The sequence below is a fragment of the Trachemys scripta genome, chromosome 4, assembly GCF_013100865.1.
Source record: "Trachemys scripta elegans isolate TJP31775 chromosome 4, CAS_Tse_1.0, whole genome shotgun sequence".
NCBI classification, from domain to species: domain Eukaryota; kingdom Metazoa; phylum Chordata; order Testudines; family Emydidae; genus Trachemys; species Trachemys scripta.
The window spans coordinates 134955002-134971429 of NC_048301.1; the positions used below are offsets into that span (position 1 = coordinate 134955002).

Consider the following 16428-nt stretch of genomic DNA (forward strand, 5'->3'; position numbering starts at 1 on the left):
CTAGACAGAAAAGTGGGGGCTGCCCCCCTCACCATGAGGCCCCGCCCCTCTCTGTGGCCCCACCCCCTGCTACTTCTCAAAAGGTCTCACCTCCTCCTTCTCCCCACCCCCCTGAGGTCCCACCCCCTGGCCAGGTTAGAGGCTGGAAGCCAGAGCAAGGCAGTTTGGGGTGCTGGCTACTCGCAGCCAGTAGGAGCTGCTTGGGCAGGGGAACTCAACTCTGGGGCCAGCAGAGCCCTCGGGGAGCAGTGACCATGGAGGGTGTGGCCCAGGAGCCCCAGCCAGAGTGGGTTAGTCCAGGCTGCTGTGGGGAGCCCCGGACTCTCCACCTGCCCTGGGCAGTGTACCCCAGCAGGCAGGGACGGGACGGGGGCTGCTCTCAGGCACGCCGGCTCCCCCGCCCAGGCTTACTCCTGCGCTGCTGCTGAAGCTGAGTGCCCAGCCAGCAGCCACTGCTCTCTCCGCTCTGCCTTCAGAGCTGGGTGGCCAGAGAGCGGCAGCTGCTACAGGGGGCTATGGTGGTGGTGTGCGGGGAGGGGAGGGAATGCAAATTTTGTAGGGACTATAGCTCCAGCAAGTCCCCTCCCCTGCTGGAGACACTTTTGGACACATAAACTTCATTGCGGAGCAGCCTCTGGAGGGAGACAGAGACCAGCACAGCGGTAACCTGGAGGATGGTAAACTCATCCCCATCCTTGCTTTATCTTCCTGGGGCTGGACGGGAGCTGGGGACCTGGAGGAGAAAGGCCCTGGGTCCCATTCCCTGCTCCCCTGAGCCAGACAGTTCCACCCCTTGGGAGCATATTGGATCCAGCACCCCCAAAAGAAGAAAGACACCGTAATCCCACTCCCACCCGCAAGCCAGCCAGCCCCCTTCCCTCCGGGGCTGGGTCAGAACACAGGAACGGCTAGATTGGATCAGAGCCGGTGCAGCTAGCCCAGTATCCTGTCTTGGACAGTGGCTAACACCAAATGCATGAGTTTAATAGCCACAGCACTTGCCATGATCACTGTCTCTTCGTTCCAGACACATTCACCTCTCCCTCCCACCTCTCCTAGCTGCTTTATTCATAGGAACAAGATGTCTCCTTCTCCTAAACATCAAAGAAGGGAAGTCATGTGGACTCCTCCCCCCAGCCAAAAGGGGGTACTGCAGGGGTTACAGGGATATAGCAAATTGAGACAGAAAAACATTCCATCCCTCTATGAAAAAAATCCCATCTCGGCCTTCCCAGGAATCTGGCCTTACTTCCTAGAAGCAAGAGACAAACGACAAGCATGTGGGAATACCTCCATCCTAGCACCACCCCAGTATCTGGAGAATCTGGTGGGAAACAGGTTTGTTTCTATTTATTCTATTGTGCTGAAGTTTGGATGCAAACTGGCAGCAAATATTTCACCACGATGAAAAAGAGCTGGTCTTCACAAGCTTGAGCCTAATTCATCCATAGCTGCTGTCGAGCCCTGTGATTGAGCTGTCCCCCAGTATCTCTGGCCACCCTTTGAAAAGAGGCCTCTATCGTAGGCAGCGGCCTCCTGTCTACTGCACACATATCAGGGGCTTTTTCCAGTCTTGGATAGGAATCACATATTATGCAGTATTCCTCAACGTTTGCCCTGTTCAGTGGGGAGAAGCCCCAGGGAAGGGTAAAGCAGCTGGACAGCAGCTACTGGATATGGACACAACTTGTCAGGGTATGGCCATGGACCTGATGGATTCTCCCACCTAAGACAGCCTGAATCACAGCCCATCGGGGCGGGGGGCCCTAAAACAGGACTCTGTCCTGAGGGTGAGGGCAACAGGATGACCCCACCAGCGGAAATGCATTCCCGGCATATGCATAGCCCTGGCCTTGAGACGCAGCTCCAGAGGGGGCCTGCTAGTGTGGGGCACCCCCCGGAATCCATACCTAAGTGTCCCTGGGATACTGGCGCCCCAGAGATGTGGTTGGGTTAAGACCAACCTTGCAGGGGGCCAAACGTACACCTATACCGCACCAGACGCTCATGGGGTCACTTCCTAGCCAACCTAGGGGTCAGGACACCCCAGGCTGCAGCTAGGATGGCTGACCCATGGAGGAATGTGGGTTCCCTCCCCCTCATTTTTCCCTGGAAGAAGACAAGGAGGAGGTAGCAGCTGGACCCAGTTTCAAACCCAACGGTTCCGGAGTGGCCAAAGGGCTGAGGGCCACATGAAAGCTTCCCATGTGCATCCTGCTCATGTCATCAAACAGACCAGCCCAAAGGAAGGAGGTGAAACTGCTCTGCCCTTTGCTGTGAAAACTGTACACTTGGTTAGAAACTGCTTTATGCATCTCACAAGCGCCAGGTAGAACGGCTACCACGGAAATGGGCACTATGCTAGGGTGTCTCCGAATAACCATGGTGGACTCAAACCTCCCAGGTCAGAGGATAAAGCAGCCCTGCTCAGTTTGGCACCCGAGGGAGAAGAGCTGTGACGAAGTGGGAATCTTCTGTAATATTTTTATGAATCTTGTGTGCCTCAGTTTCCCTCTGTACTCTGCGTTGCTAGCCAGTTTGGGAGTGGAGAGTTAAATCTGCTCTTGGGGGGCAGTGCGTGGCAGGAGATGGGTGTATGTGAGAATCCTTTCTGACTGGGCCCCAATGAAAGGGTCGTCAGGGAACTGGTTGAAACTGACCCAGCTCAAGAGAGAGTCCTGAAGGACAATGGGAAGCCCTAAGGACAGCAGGCAGGACTGTGAATTCTGCATGGCCTTGCATGGAGCCAAAGGATTGGGAGGTGACCAGTGGAGGACCAAGAATAGGCTTCTGGAAGAATTGGCCCGACTAAGGACGCCAGAGAGAGACAGTGCCTGAGATGGAATCCGCTACAGCAAGGCAGGTGGTTTGATTGGGCATGGCCAGAGGGATTGTGCTTTACCTTCCTTTCTCTGGGCTACCCTCAGGACTTGGAAAGCCGTGTGCCAGGGGCCTAACCAATCCTGCTCTGGTTGGAAAAGCTGCCCTGTGTCACTGCAAACTCCGGCTAGGGTGCATCAGGCCCTGGAGAGTTACACATCCCTAAGAGGACGTCTGGCTCAGTTGGCCTCGCTGGCCAGAGCTCACCACATGAGGCAGGAAGACTGGAGCCCAGAGGCAAATGAGGTTGTGTGGCCGGCCCTGGAGGAAGAGTGGGACCCCCTTGGGGGCCTGGTCCACTGAGCAGAGTCTCCCAAAGCAGTGGTTCCCAACGTTTTTTTCTGCCATGGCACACCTTGATACCATCATGTGACTCCCGTAACGTCAAGTTCATATGACCATGGTGTAACGTTGCGTCTATCATAGGCCACTCTTAATTTTGACTCATGAATATTCAGGAACCAATCCAGAACGAGGCTAGTAGGGTTAAAATCAGAATAAACATGGCAGCTAGCGTTAGATCGCGATCTGTTGTTTGTGCCAAAATTAACATTTTCAGACAGTGGAAACTAACATTAAAGCTAAATATAAGAACTCTGGACATAAGCATGCTCAGTGGAGACAGAGACATGCCCTTCAGAATAATGTTTTGAGATGACAAGCAATTAATCCATCTCCCCTTGTAAGTATTCTCACACTTATCAAACTGTCTGTACTGGGCTATCTTGATTATCACTTCAAAAGTTTTTTTCTCTTACTTAATTGGCCTCTCAGAGTTGGTAAGACAACTCCCACCTGTTCATGCTCTCTGTATGTGTGTATATATATCTCCTCAATATATGTTCCACTCTATATGCATCCGAAGAAGTGGGCTGTAGCTTATGCTCTAATAAATTTGTTAGTCTCTAAGGTGCCACAATTACTCCTGTTCTTTTTGTGGATACAGACTAACACGGCTGCTACTCTGAAATCAAGCAATTAATAGTTAATCATTTCTGCTCATTCCCAAAACAGTCTTCCCAAGTGCGTGTCACTTTCTCCGCTGTTTTTAAATGCGATATAACTACTGATGTAAGCAGAGTCAGGATGAGCTCTACCCTGACATCTGGTGGTGAATTATGGCAAGTGTGGAAAAGAACTTTAGGGGCTGATCTTGTTTGCATAGGCACACCCACCCTGCCTAGCATGAGCCCACGGCAGCCCAAAATGGTCACTTTGGCAGCTGTAGGATCCCCTGTTTCTCTGTTATTGGGGCAGTAGGAATAAAGTGATGTTACCCTGATTATGTGAATCAAGGACAATGAAACTGTTTTATGACAGAGGGTCTCACCATCACCTAAGTAGCACTTGCTAGACATGGGTTCCAACACCCAGTGACTTCAGAGAGATTGGGGCACAGGTATATGCATTTGATGGTATGGGGCCTTGGAACACTAATTTAAATTTTATTAGAGAATATTTAAAAAATAAACAATACAGAAAATTTGAAGCGTCAGTTATTGGTCATTGGGGGTAACATACAGAGTATAGGGGTATGTTGGTGTTTTGGGGCTGGGCAGCACACATAGTATATACAGACTGTAATGTCCCCAATGAGGGGTGGGTAACCAGTGGGTGGGATCAGGAAACAGCCGATAAGCGGTGAGGGTCTATCACCCATACGGGAAGTAGAGACAGTCATGGGTATAAGTAAGCGGGCTGGGTAATGAGGATGGGGTGACCCTCACGTGGCGGGATTCAGTTAGGTTTGGTGGGTTCAGGGCTCAGGGGATAGAGTCCAGCAGGGGTGGGGTGTGGGTGCACGAGGTCTCCCCGGCTCACTCTCGGTATTGGCGGTGGCCGGTGATGTGCTCGATGTAGATGTCCCGGGACCAACGGATAGTGTCCGAGACCATTAGGTGTCTCATGAGCCGTGCGTAATGACGGCCCACCCCACAGGTCCTCAGCATGCGTTCGTTACACGGGTCCCAGGCACCCAGGGCCCCAACGAGCAGAGCGTCGACGTGCACCTCGTAGCCCTTAGTCCGCAGGGTGTCAGCCAGGAGGGCGTATTTTTCAAGCTTGCGAGCTCGGGCTTCGAGGAAAGCCGGGGTCCTGTTCTCGAACGGAATCGTTACGTCGACCAGGATGATCTTTTTTCCAACCTCGTCCGTGACGACGATGTCTGGGCGCAGCGGGCTGTACACCATCTCTCTTCCCCCCCGCCCTCCCTTGTTGAATAGCAGAGCTGATTTTGTTTCCACGGGGAGTCTAGCTAGAGATTGCTGATCTGAATTCACTTTGGGCCAATGGTCTACCAGCACTGGTGTTCCCCTACTACAAGCTAACATTACTAAGAGCTGAAATTGCTGAGCTGAGTTCACTGAGTGCTGTGTTAACTAGTGGGGCAGCCTGAAGATATATTGCTAAACAGCTGGCAGAGTAGAGCAGTTTGTGGGATGGTTGGTGCAGCCCATGGAACAGTGAGCGGAGCTGAGCAGTTTGCAGGGGCAGCTGGAGCGGTTGGCAGAGCTCAGCAGTTTGTGGGGCGGTTGGAGCAGCCCACCGAGCAAAGCGTATCAGAGCAGAGCGGTGAAGGCTGCAGCAGAACTCCACGGAGAGGCAGGGCAGTCAGCTTGGAACAAGTAAGGTGCCCCTTAACACCCTTTGTGTGTGCCCCCCCCCATTTCCACCTAGGCTGGGGGGGGGTAAAACTCTGCAGAAAAACTTTTGAACTCTGGGGCGGCACTGACCAGGGACAGAGACTTTTGGGTTGTTGGACTTTGGGGTGATTGGACTTAAGACCGTGAGGGGAAAAGGACACTGCCAAACTTACTTGGAGGTGGGTCTTTTGCTCATGGTTTGTGTTATGAATCCTGTTTGTGGTGTTTCCCCAACATAATGCCGCATTGTTTCCCTCTTTTATTAAAAGGCTTTTGCTACACTCAGGCTGGGTCTACACTACCCGCCTGAATTGGCGGGTAGAAATCGACCTCTCAGGGATCGATTTATCGCGTCCCAACGGGACGCGACAATCGATCCCCAAATCGACGCTCTTACTCCACCAGCGGAGGTGGGAGTAAGCGCCGTCGACAGGAAGCCACAGAGGTCGATTTTGCCGCCGTGCCTACAGCGGGGTAAGTCGGCTGCGATACGTCGAGTTCAGCTACGCTATTCACGTAGCTGAATTTGCGTATTTTAAATCGACACCCCCCCCCCCCCCGCCCCGTAGTGTAGAAGTAGCCTCAGTCTCCGTGCTTGCGAGAGGGGAAGTATTGCCTCCTAGAGGCGTCCGGGGGGTGGTATGTAATTGTCCCAGGTCACTGGGTGGGGGTTTGAGCCGGTTTTGCATTGCGTTATTGAAACGGAACCCCTAGATACTGAACCCGGCCCCAGTTGCTGCCAACTCAGAGGGGCAGAAGGGTTACACTTATAATGCCGTTCCAGGTCTGGCTCGTTCCAGCTATTACCCCAAGTCAAATGTAAATTTAAAACTTAGGCTTTAATTGTATGTCTTTTTTTATGTGCATCATCATCAAAGGTTCATTGCAGCACATTGCACATCAGCGCACGCCCGTCTGTGTTTACTTTTTCTCCCTTAGCCTCGCTTTGGGGAATGGAATGTGACGTGTGCATAGTATTTGAAAGGGGCCTCATCCCGGGAGCAAACATACAGACTGCCATCCAGCTCCAACGCTCATTAGAATACAAGGGAAGGTTTTTTGTTCTCACATGTAGTTTTTCAAAAAATTCCACAGCCCACCTGCCGGCACAGTAGTGTGCCATGGCACACCTGTTGGGAAACACTGCTCCAAGGGACTGTGGAAAAGCCAGGGTGTAACGCTCACTCTGTGGATCCGTGACAGAGGGCAAATGGAAACAGCACCACTGTTAATGGTCTGTCACCACCGGGCATTTTAGCAGAGCCATTCAGTGAACAAGGGGATGGGGTGGAGCTGTAGTAGTGAAGGGTTGGGTGGTCTCCCCTGCTCCAATTTAGCCACTGGTGGGGAGGGGGAATTTCCCTGACTTGGGGCAGGAGCAGGAAGGTGGGTACCTAGGGCAGCTCATGGGCTGGGCTGGAGGCAGAGACCAGCTTAGGACAGCAGCAAAGGCGAGCTGGGGGGACAGTCTGACTGGGAGTGAGGGGGAGATTATCTGGGATCCCAGCTGGGGAGCAGGGCCTGGCCTAGTCAGAGCCTTAGCAGCCCCCAATGAGGTTGCCAACTGGGCATTCAGGCCCTGCCCCCTGGCAACGCACTGTAAGGGAGAGGGACCAGCAGAGGGGCAGGCAGACCCAGAGGGAGGGGTCTTCTTAGAAAGGCCCATAAGGGAGTCTCAAAGGAACTTCCTGCTGGCGAAGAAAGGGGGTCACCAGCTGTCAAGAAGCGGGGATCCACTTGGAGCTGCTTGGGTCCCCCTGGAGGCTGGAACGGCGACTTCGATGGGGGGTGAGGGCCTCCCTCCCCGAGGCCTTGTTAGCGGGAGGACAACATCATCACAAACTCAGAGACACAACGTGGGATCTGGAGTGAGTGAATACAGCGCCTCCCTCTGCACATCCGACACAACACAGCCTGACTGCACTGTCCTGTGCTGCCCCCCACTGCAGCCCACTCCTCCACCCCCTGGACTGTACCCCTAGCCATGGCTCCCCCTACCAGGCTTCAGGAGGCTGCAGCCCATCCCAAGCCGGTCAAGTGGAGCTTCTGCATCAGGGGGCATGGGGCTGAGGGGGTCTGTGGAGAGCAGGGCAAGGGCTTGGAGCAGCCAAAGGGCAGGAATCATGCCCCCGGGAGGCAGGATGCTGGGGGGAGATTGTCCCCTTCACTCCCCAGCCATCACTGTCCCTCCTTTCATGTGCCCCTCCCCAGTCCTAGCTCTGGCTCCCTCCCCTGCTCCATCCAATCCCACAGCAGGCAGCTCTGCCCCAGGCACCACCCACCCCAACCCTGTGAAAAAACAGCCCCCCTGGGGCTGCAGAAAGTGGGGCTGAGCCTCACCCTGTTCTGCAGGGGGTGGGGGGTGGCTCTTTAGCCCAGGGCCCTAGACCCTATAGCTCTGGGTTAAGGGCCCAGCACACAACTAAACACAAGGGGGAGAGCACAGACAGGACTGGGGGAGGGGGGTGTCACAGGAAGACACTGGTAGGGAGAGAAGGGGGAGGTCTCTGCAGGGGTGAATCCTTGCTGGAGGGGCAGAGGAGATAGCCCCAGGGCTCAGTGTGGAGGTAGGTGGGGGATCTCTGGCACCAGTGGGTGGGAGGCAGGTTCCCAAAGGCCAGTGCAGTCAGTGGGGGGAGAGGAGTCCCTGGGGTCAATGGGTTCCCCAGAGGTTCAGTGGGTGGGGGCTGCAGAGCGTCTCTCGCCGTCAAAGTCCACATGGATGTCTCCATTGAGGTCAACATCGCACAGGATCTCCTCCACCTCCGGCAGCGGGACATGCTCCCCCAGCAGGGCCAAGAGGGTGTCCTTCAGCTCCGTGCTGCTGATCTCCCTGTCCCCGTTCCTGTCCAACTCCGGGGTGGGGTCGGGGGGAGAGAAGAGAACAGGGTGAGTGTGGGATGGCCCGGCTGGATGGGTGCCAGCCACATCCCCGCCCTGCTCCCCCTCCCCCCTGATCCCATGTTCCCCCTTCTTCCTACGCCCCCATACCTCACAGAAGGCAATCTTGAGCTCACACACCCCCATCATATGGGCCGTCTCCTCACGCAGCTTCGGCCCCATCATCTCCACAAAGTCCTCAAAGTCCACACGCCCAACCACTGCAGGAGAGACACGGAGATCAGTGCCCAGCCCCTGCAATGGGGAGAGGTCCCATGGAGGGAAGTCGTGTGAGGGGAGGGGGGTCTCTCTGGTGCTGGGGCAGGTCCCACGGGGGGGCAGTATGGGGGGAGAGGGTGCCCAACGTGAGTGCCTGGGCTCCCAACCATGCTTCTTTTTCCCAGAGGTAAACCAGGCTCCCTGCTTTACACTGGGCTTCAGCCCCTCCCTTTGCAGTTTGCACTCGCCGGATGCTCTAGCTTGCACATAATCGTTAGTGAGATCGGCTGCTTTTTGGATAGAATCCAGAGACTTTTCCCAAATGGCTTGCCTGATCTCTTCAGAACAACATGCTCAGGAACTGTTCCTGGTAAAGAGATCAAACAACTGGTTCTAATTCTCTGCCCCTGTCTCCTTGGCCTGTTTTCTCATCAAATCCCACTATTTATACACACATTCCCTATAACTCATCTTGTCATTTGTTCTGAGGCCTCAGCGTTTCATCTAAATGCTTCAGGGGTAATTCACATCCTTTGCAATGCACCCTTTATAAATTCATCATATTTCAAAGCTTGGTCAATTGGCATCTCATTAAATACATCCAATGCTTTACCCAAGAGCTTAGTAATCAACATTGTGTTGTTCTTCTGCTCTGGAACTTTATGGCCCTCACAGAGCCTTTCGAAAGTGGTAAGGAATTCCTTAATATGGTCTATTCCGCTGTATGCAGGACACAGCTTATCCCAGCTGGGTGTACCTTGGGGAGAGAGAGCACCTGTGGGTCAGGGGGAATCTGTCCACGCCTTTCCTGCTCTTTCAGCTCCATCACTCATTGGTTGGCAGCTGCTTCCAGTTCCAGGGCCCACCGATGTGCTTCTTTGGCTCTTTGCTCCACTTCCCATTTTGGGTATTCACATTTGCTCTCTCATTGTTCAGCTTCCCATTCTGGTGTCCTCGTGCTGCTTACTCAACACCTCTTCCTCCCTTTCCAGACTAGCCAGCTCTAACTTTGCCGTTGTTTCACTGTCACTCATTTGAAACTTCCTTTGTTCTATTTCCACACCCGAAATAAACAGAAAATCAAACTGTAACCATTCTTTGATTTGTATTTGGGCATCACTTACAACTATTTTACAAAAAAATGGCCAAACAGACCAATGGTTCATCTAGCCCAGTATCCTGTCTGCCAACAGTGGCCAATGCCAGGTGCCCTGGCAGTGCCGTAATGAGGGCAAGGCGAGGGAGGCACTTGCCTCAGGCGCGAAAGGTGAGGGGCGCAGAAAGTCTCTCCTTCTGCGGCAATTTGGCGGCAAGTCCTTCACTCCGAGAGGGACTGAGGGACCCACCGCCAAATTGCCGCTGGTCGTCGGCAAGGGAGAGGGGCAGCATGTCCGGCTCTTCAGCGGCAATTCGGCAGTGGTGTTACTCAGTCCCTCTCAGAGGGAAGAACCTGCCGCCGAATTGCCGCTGAAGAACAGCAGCAATTCAGCGGCAGGTCCTTCCCTCCGAGAGGCAGGGCCGGCTTTAGGCCAATTCCACCAATTCCCCCGAATCGGGCCCCGTGCTTAAGAGGGCCCCGCGCCCAGTGGCAGGGTCGCCCAGAGTGGGGGGCAAGTGGCAGAGAATACTTTCCCTGGCTAGAGGCACCTTTTTAATTTTTACTCACCCGGCGGCGCTCCAGGTCTTTGGCAGCGGGTCCTTCACTCACTCCGAGTCTTTGGCGGCGGGTCCTTCAGTGCCGCCGAAGACCCGGAGCGCGTGAAGGACCCGCCGCCAAAGACTAGGAGCGCGGCCCGGTGAGTACAAGCCCCACGTGTTTGTTTTTTTTTAACATGGTTTTTTTTTTAGTCATCCCTGTCGGGGCCCCGTTGAAACTGTTCGAATCGGGCCCCGCACTTCCTAAAGCCGGCCCTGCCAAGAGGGACCTGCCGCCGAAGAGCTGGACGTGCCGCCCTGTCCCTTGCCTCGGGCGCAAAAATCCCTAGTTACGGCTCTGTGCCCTGGAGGGAATGAATAGAACAGGGCAATTATCCAGTGAGCCATCCCCTGTCATTAAGTCCCAGCTTTTGGCAGTCAGAGGCTAGAAACACCCAGCGCATTGGGTTGCACCTCTGCCCATCCTGGCTAATAGCCATTGATGGACCTATCCTCCATGAACTTATCTAGTTCTTTTTTTAACTCTATTATAGTTTGGCCTTCACAACATCCCCTGGCAATGAGTTCCACAGGTTGATTGTGCATTGTGTGAAGAAATACTTTCTTTTGTTTGTTTTAAACCTGCTGCCTAGTCATTTCAGTGGGTGAAGTTGATGAAATTCATAGGTATGTTATGTGAAAGCATAAATAACACTTCCCTATTCACTTTCTCCACACTAGTCATGATTTTTTAGATCTCTATCATCTCCCCTCTTAGTCGTCTCTTTTCCAAGCTTCACAGTCCCAGTCTTTTCCATCTCTCCTCATATGGAAACTGTTCTAGACCCCTCATCATTTTTGTTGCCCTTCTTTGTACATTTTCCAATTCTAAAATATCATTTTTGGGGTGGAATGACCAGAAATGTACACAGTATTCAAGATGTGGGCACACCATGGATTTTACCAGTGCTTGAAGTGCAAACCCCAGTCAGATAGCAAGCTGTGTGTGTAAATCTTATTTGACTACACCAGTGTGATGCTTGGGGGTTCAACCCAGATCAATAAGGAGTTTTGTCACCTCCTGCCCTATAGCCCTGTTGTGCAGCTTTGAATAAGTGCCTTGACACCAGCAATGGATATAACCAGGGCCTCCGGCACATCATCTCCCAGGGCCCTCTTCCCCACAGCCCCACAGCATTCTCCCTTATGGAGTTCAGGGGGTGGGGCTCTGGAACATGGAGGGGGTGGGATTTCTCTCAGGCCCCACATCCCCAGACTGTGGTTAATGAGCTGGAGGAGCAGATTTACCATGTGGTGGCATGGGGCTCCCAATGACAGGGGGCCCCCAAAATGCAGGACAAAACTCATCTGACAACCTGCCCCCGAGTTCCAGCCAGCAGCGTGGCAAGGTACAGGCAGGCAGGCTGCCTGCATGCCATGGCCGGTGGCCCCACGCCACTCCTGGAAGCGGCCAGATGCTGGCATGTCTCTGCACGCCCCTGGTGTGGGGAGGTGGCTCTGTGTGCTGCCCCTGCCCCAGGCAGCACATGGATACCCACTGTCCCTCTCTTACCAAGGGGCATGCAGAGACGTGCCAGCAGCAGGGCTAAGGCGGCTCACTGCCCGCTCTGCCTCCCTCCCTCCCTCTATGCTGCGCCGCTCCCAGAAACAGCCATCATGTCCCTGCGACTACTGGGGGGAGGGGGGCGTCTTCAAACGCTGCCCCTGCCCCAAGTGCCAACTCCGCAGCTCCCATTGGCTAGGAATTGCAGCCAATGGGAGATGCAGAGGCGGTGCCTGCAGGCAGCGGCACATGGTGACCCCCGGCCCCCTCCTCCTAGGAGCCGCTGCCAGAGGGGTGTGTGTGCTTTGGGAGCCACACAGCCCGAGGTAAGCACCACTCCCCTGCCCCCTCCCGCACCCCAACCCCCTGCCCCAGCCCAGAGCCCCACCCAGCACCCAAACTCCCAGAGCCCGACCCCCACACCACCTACTGAACCCCAACCCCCTGTCCCAATCAAGGTACCTCACTTTATTTTCATTTACTTCCCATTACTTATAATATAGGAGGAGGATGAAGAAAAAAAGAATGAAAAACCCGGGGGGGAAGGGAGAGATAAAGATTGTTCTTTTTCTTGGCTTGTTCCAGGGGGAGGGAGGGGGGCCAAAAATGAAGCTGTGCACAGGGCAACCACTAACTCTAAATCCGCCACTGATGAGCTGACACTCAGATGCAGCAAGGACAGGGCCAGGGGTGCTGGAGTACAGTTAGGTTCGCCGATCCTTATATATCCCATTGCTCCCCCCGCCCCAGAGGAGACCCCAGAACTTACCCTCTCCAGGGCTCATCCTCCCCTCCGCCTCTCTGCTGGGGCTGCTCTAGGAGACCAGCTAGTGGTTGCTGTGGTGGTGAGTTCTCACCTTCCCCTCCGGGGACCACACATCCAAAGCCCTGCACCCTCATGCCCAGCCTTGCTCCACCCTGGCATCCTGTCCAGGGCAACAGATCTCCCTGGGCGATGGGGCCAGCCCTGCAAGAGCCTCTCAGCTGGGGTCTAACTGTGCCCTGGGGGTTACGGCACTAGACTGGGCCTCAGGAGGCCTGGGTTCAAGCCCAGCTCAGCCAAAAACTCCCTGTGGGACCTTGGGCAGGTTCCCGTATCTCTCTAGGCCTCGGTTCTCCAGGTGCACAGGGAGAGCCAAGGCTGCCATGGGTATGGGTAATAGCATACTAGATCAGTGGTTCTCAACCTATTTACCGTGGTGGGCCACATATGCAGCTCCCTAGGTGTTATGTGGGCCACTTCCACAGAACATGTATACTACCTATATGGCCCTGAGGATGTCACATGGGCTGTGGCTGTGTGCTAATTGGGCCGCAAACAGCCTGCGGGTTGAGAACCACTGCACTAGATACGACGTTTGCGCTTTGCTCTCATCATGCCCATGGTTTCCTGGCTGGAGGCCCCAGAGGATTCTGGATCTGTGCTTATGGGATCCCTTACTCTGCAGATGCCGGATAAGGAGCTGCTGCTGCTGCTGCCTTACTATCTTTTGTGGCAGCTACCCTCTCTCCTGAGCTTAGCATATTCCCCTCCGAGCTACAGTGATAAGGGGAAACCACTAACAGATAGAGCCAGGGTGTTCTGGGGCTACTTCCTCTTGCACATCTGATAAACCCTGCTGGCACTTGTTCTAGGTGGCTGATAAGCTGTTCACAGCCCCTGGTGATCTGGCCTTAACAGATCTTGGCTTTTTCTGTTGAGTTGAATTTTTGACTGGGATAGGAGATGCCAGATGGGCTGGTTAGGGAGGGTACCCAGGGGAGCCAACTCAGATCACTCAGTTAGGGTGAACTGCAAAGAATGGTGCAGACAATCCCTAAAGCTGGTGGATATTTGGATTTACCAAACCGGCTTCTATAATATCTCACTAGCTACCCGGAAGCCAACAACACAGTTCCCTTAAAGTAACCCAGCCTCAGCCCTCCACCTAGACACCCAAGTCAGATATGATGAGGATTTCTGAAAATCTTATTCATCATATAAAAAAGTTCTACCAATCCCAAAGGATTGGACACATTACTTCCCAGGTTAATGAATATTGCAGATCTTACCCAAATACACATTTACAGCCAATTCTAATTAACTAAACTAAAATTTATTAAAAAAAGAAAAGAGAGAGAGTATGGTTAAAAGATCAGCATACATACAGACATGAGTACAATTCTTGAGATTCCAATTCATAGCAGAGATGGTGAGCTTTGTAGTTGCAAAGAGTTTTTTCAGAATTAATCCGTATAGTCCAATGTTTATATTCAGGGTGGTCCAGTGAGGACTGGGATCTCAGTCCTTGGGATTGGTAGAAGTTTTTTATATGATGAATAAGATTTTCAGTAATCATCATCATATTTGACTTAGTTCTATCTCATTATCTATTCCTTTCTTAATGGTTCCTAACAATCTGTTAGCTTTTTTGATTACTGCTGAATGGCTTAATGGCAGGAGTATTTAAATACAGCCAGAACTGTGAGTCATTGTGTTATCCCTTGTGATAAATGAAAGGGGGGGCTAGCTCCCTTTTATGGACACCCAGCCAGTGCTATAAAATCCCCTTAGTAGTTGTTCTCTACTTGCTTTACCTGTAAAGGGTTAAAAAATCTCCCTGCATAAGTAAAAGGAAGTGAGTTGGCACCTAGCCAAAAGAGCCAATGAGATGGCTAGAACTTTTTAAAATTGAGTGGAAAACTTCCCCTTTGTCTGTCTGTATTGTCCTTGGGGAGAAGCAGAGACAGGGCTGCAGCTATGTTGTAAGAGCTTGGACCAGATATGAAAAACCATCAGATCATACCTAGAAACTACTCATTTAAAACCCCAGGAAATGTCCAGGAAGACGTGATTAGGTTTATTTCTTTTATTTCTTTATGGCTTGTGGATTCCTCTGTGCTAAACCCAAATGCATTTGTTTTGCTTGTAACCTATAAGCTGGACCTCAAGAAAGCTATTCTTGATTCTTAATTTTTGTATATTTTTTTAAATCTAGCAATAGTCTGAGTTTTCAATGTATTTTCTTTTTTTGTTTGTTTGTTTTTTTTTGTTGTTGTTTTTAATAAAATTTACCTTTTTTAAGAACAGGATTTGATTTTGTGTCCTAAGAGGGTTGTGCACATGTTGTTTAATTAGCTGGTGGCAACAGCTGATTTCCTTTGTTTTCTTTCTCAGCTCTTCCCTGGGAGGGGGTGTGACGTTATTGATATACTCTGGGACCATATAGATCATTGTTGCAACCAAGGTCCTATAGTGGCACCCAGATCTTGTGTAAAGGGGGTCAAATGGGGTGTCTAAGACAAGGTTATGGTTTACTGGTTATAATTATGCTGTCTATATGTATGTATCAATTTTGTAGTTGAAGTTAGGAATATTGGCTCTATACTATCTGCATTTCAAACTTAGGCTATGCTGCTGGGTGACATCCCAGACAACATGGTGTTAGCTCTGCCTAGCCTGCTTGATGGCCCATTAAGGACCATCAGCTATACAATGGACCCATTGAGAGAAGGCAGATACGCCTTGTAACTCAGCAAAGTATGCAGGGACTGGCCCATGTGACTCCAGACTCCATTTTGCTGTAATTTTCCACGGTAAGAACAAAGAGGTGTTCTTACACCTGGAAAAGACTATATAAGGCTGATGCCTCATCTCCATCTTGTCTTCAATCCTGCTTCATACCTCTGGAGGAACTTTGCTACAAACTGAAGCTCTGAACAAAGGACTGAATGACCCATCCCAGCTGGGGATGTATTCCAGAGACTTGATTTGAACCTGCAGTTTATTCCATCGCTGCTGCAAGCCTGAACCAAGAACTTTGCCATTACTGTATGTAATTGATTCCATTTAACCAATTCTAACTCTCATCTCTATCTTTTTCCTTTTATGAATAAACCTTTAGATTTTAGATTCTAAAGGATTGGCAACAGCGTGATTTGTGGGTAAGATCTGATTTGTATATTGACCTGGGTCTGGGGCTTGGTCCTTTGGGATCAGGAGAACCTTTTTCTTTTACTGGGGTATTGGTTTTCATAACCATTTGTCCCCATAACGAGTGGCACTGGTGGTAATACTGGGAAACTGGAGTGTCTAAGGAGATTGCTTGTGAGACTTGCGGTTAGCCAGTGGGGTGAGACCGAAGTCCTCCTAGTCTGGCTGGTTTGGTTTGCCTTAGAGGTGGAAAAAACCCCAGCCTTGGGCTATAACTGCCCTATTTTAGCAATTTGTCCTGAGTTGGCACTCTCAGTTGGGTACCACCAGAACCGCATTGTCACAGGGGGTAGGAGGGTGAAAGGGCTTGAGGGTGTTAGGTAAAAAAGCAAGTCCTCACTCACCTCTCCAGCACCCGAGTTCGTGCGGAGTTGGTATGGGGCTCACAATCTGTCAGAGACCAGACACCAATTCGTTGATCAACGGGCTCACACTATCCTTAGCTTGAAAGGCTTCAGAGTAAGTGTGGCAAGTTTATTAGGGGTGAGCATCAATATTTATACACAGAAGTAAACAAAGTGATTAACAGATCATAATGGTCATGCATAATCAAACAAGATTCTACAGGATAAAACAGGTTAAAATGTAAATTCAAAAAGAGATAAGGGGAGATGGCTACTTAAGGGGAGGGGGGG

At 51.9% G+C, this 16428-nt stretch overlaps 1 protein-coding gene across 1 annotated transcript; it reads right to left on the reverse strand.

Moving 5' to 3' along the window:
- Positions 1–7337: 7337 nt before the first annotated feature.
- On the reverse strand, positions 7338–10010 carry LOC117876560 (calcium-binding protein 4-like). Its single transcript, XM_034768818.1, has 4 exons — positions 9968–10010; positions 8514–8623; positions 8230–8375; positions 7338–7368 (listed from the first exon to the last, which is right to left on the reverse strand). Exons 1-4 carry the CDS (start codon positions 10008–10010, stop codon positions 7338–7340), a joined length of 330 nt encoding a protein of 109 aa, XP_034624709.1.
- Positions 10011–16428: the final 6418 nt, after the last annotated feature.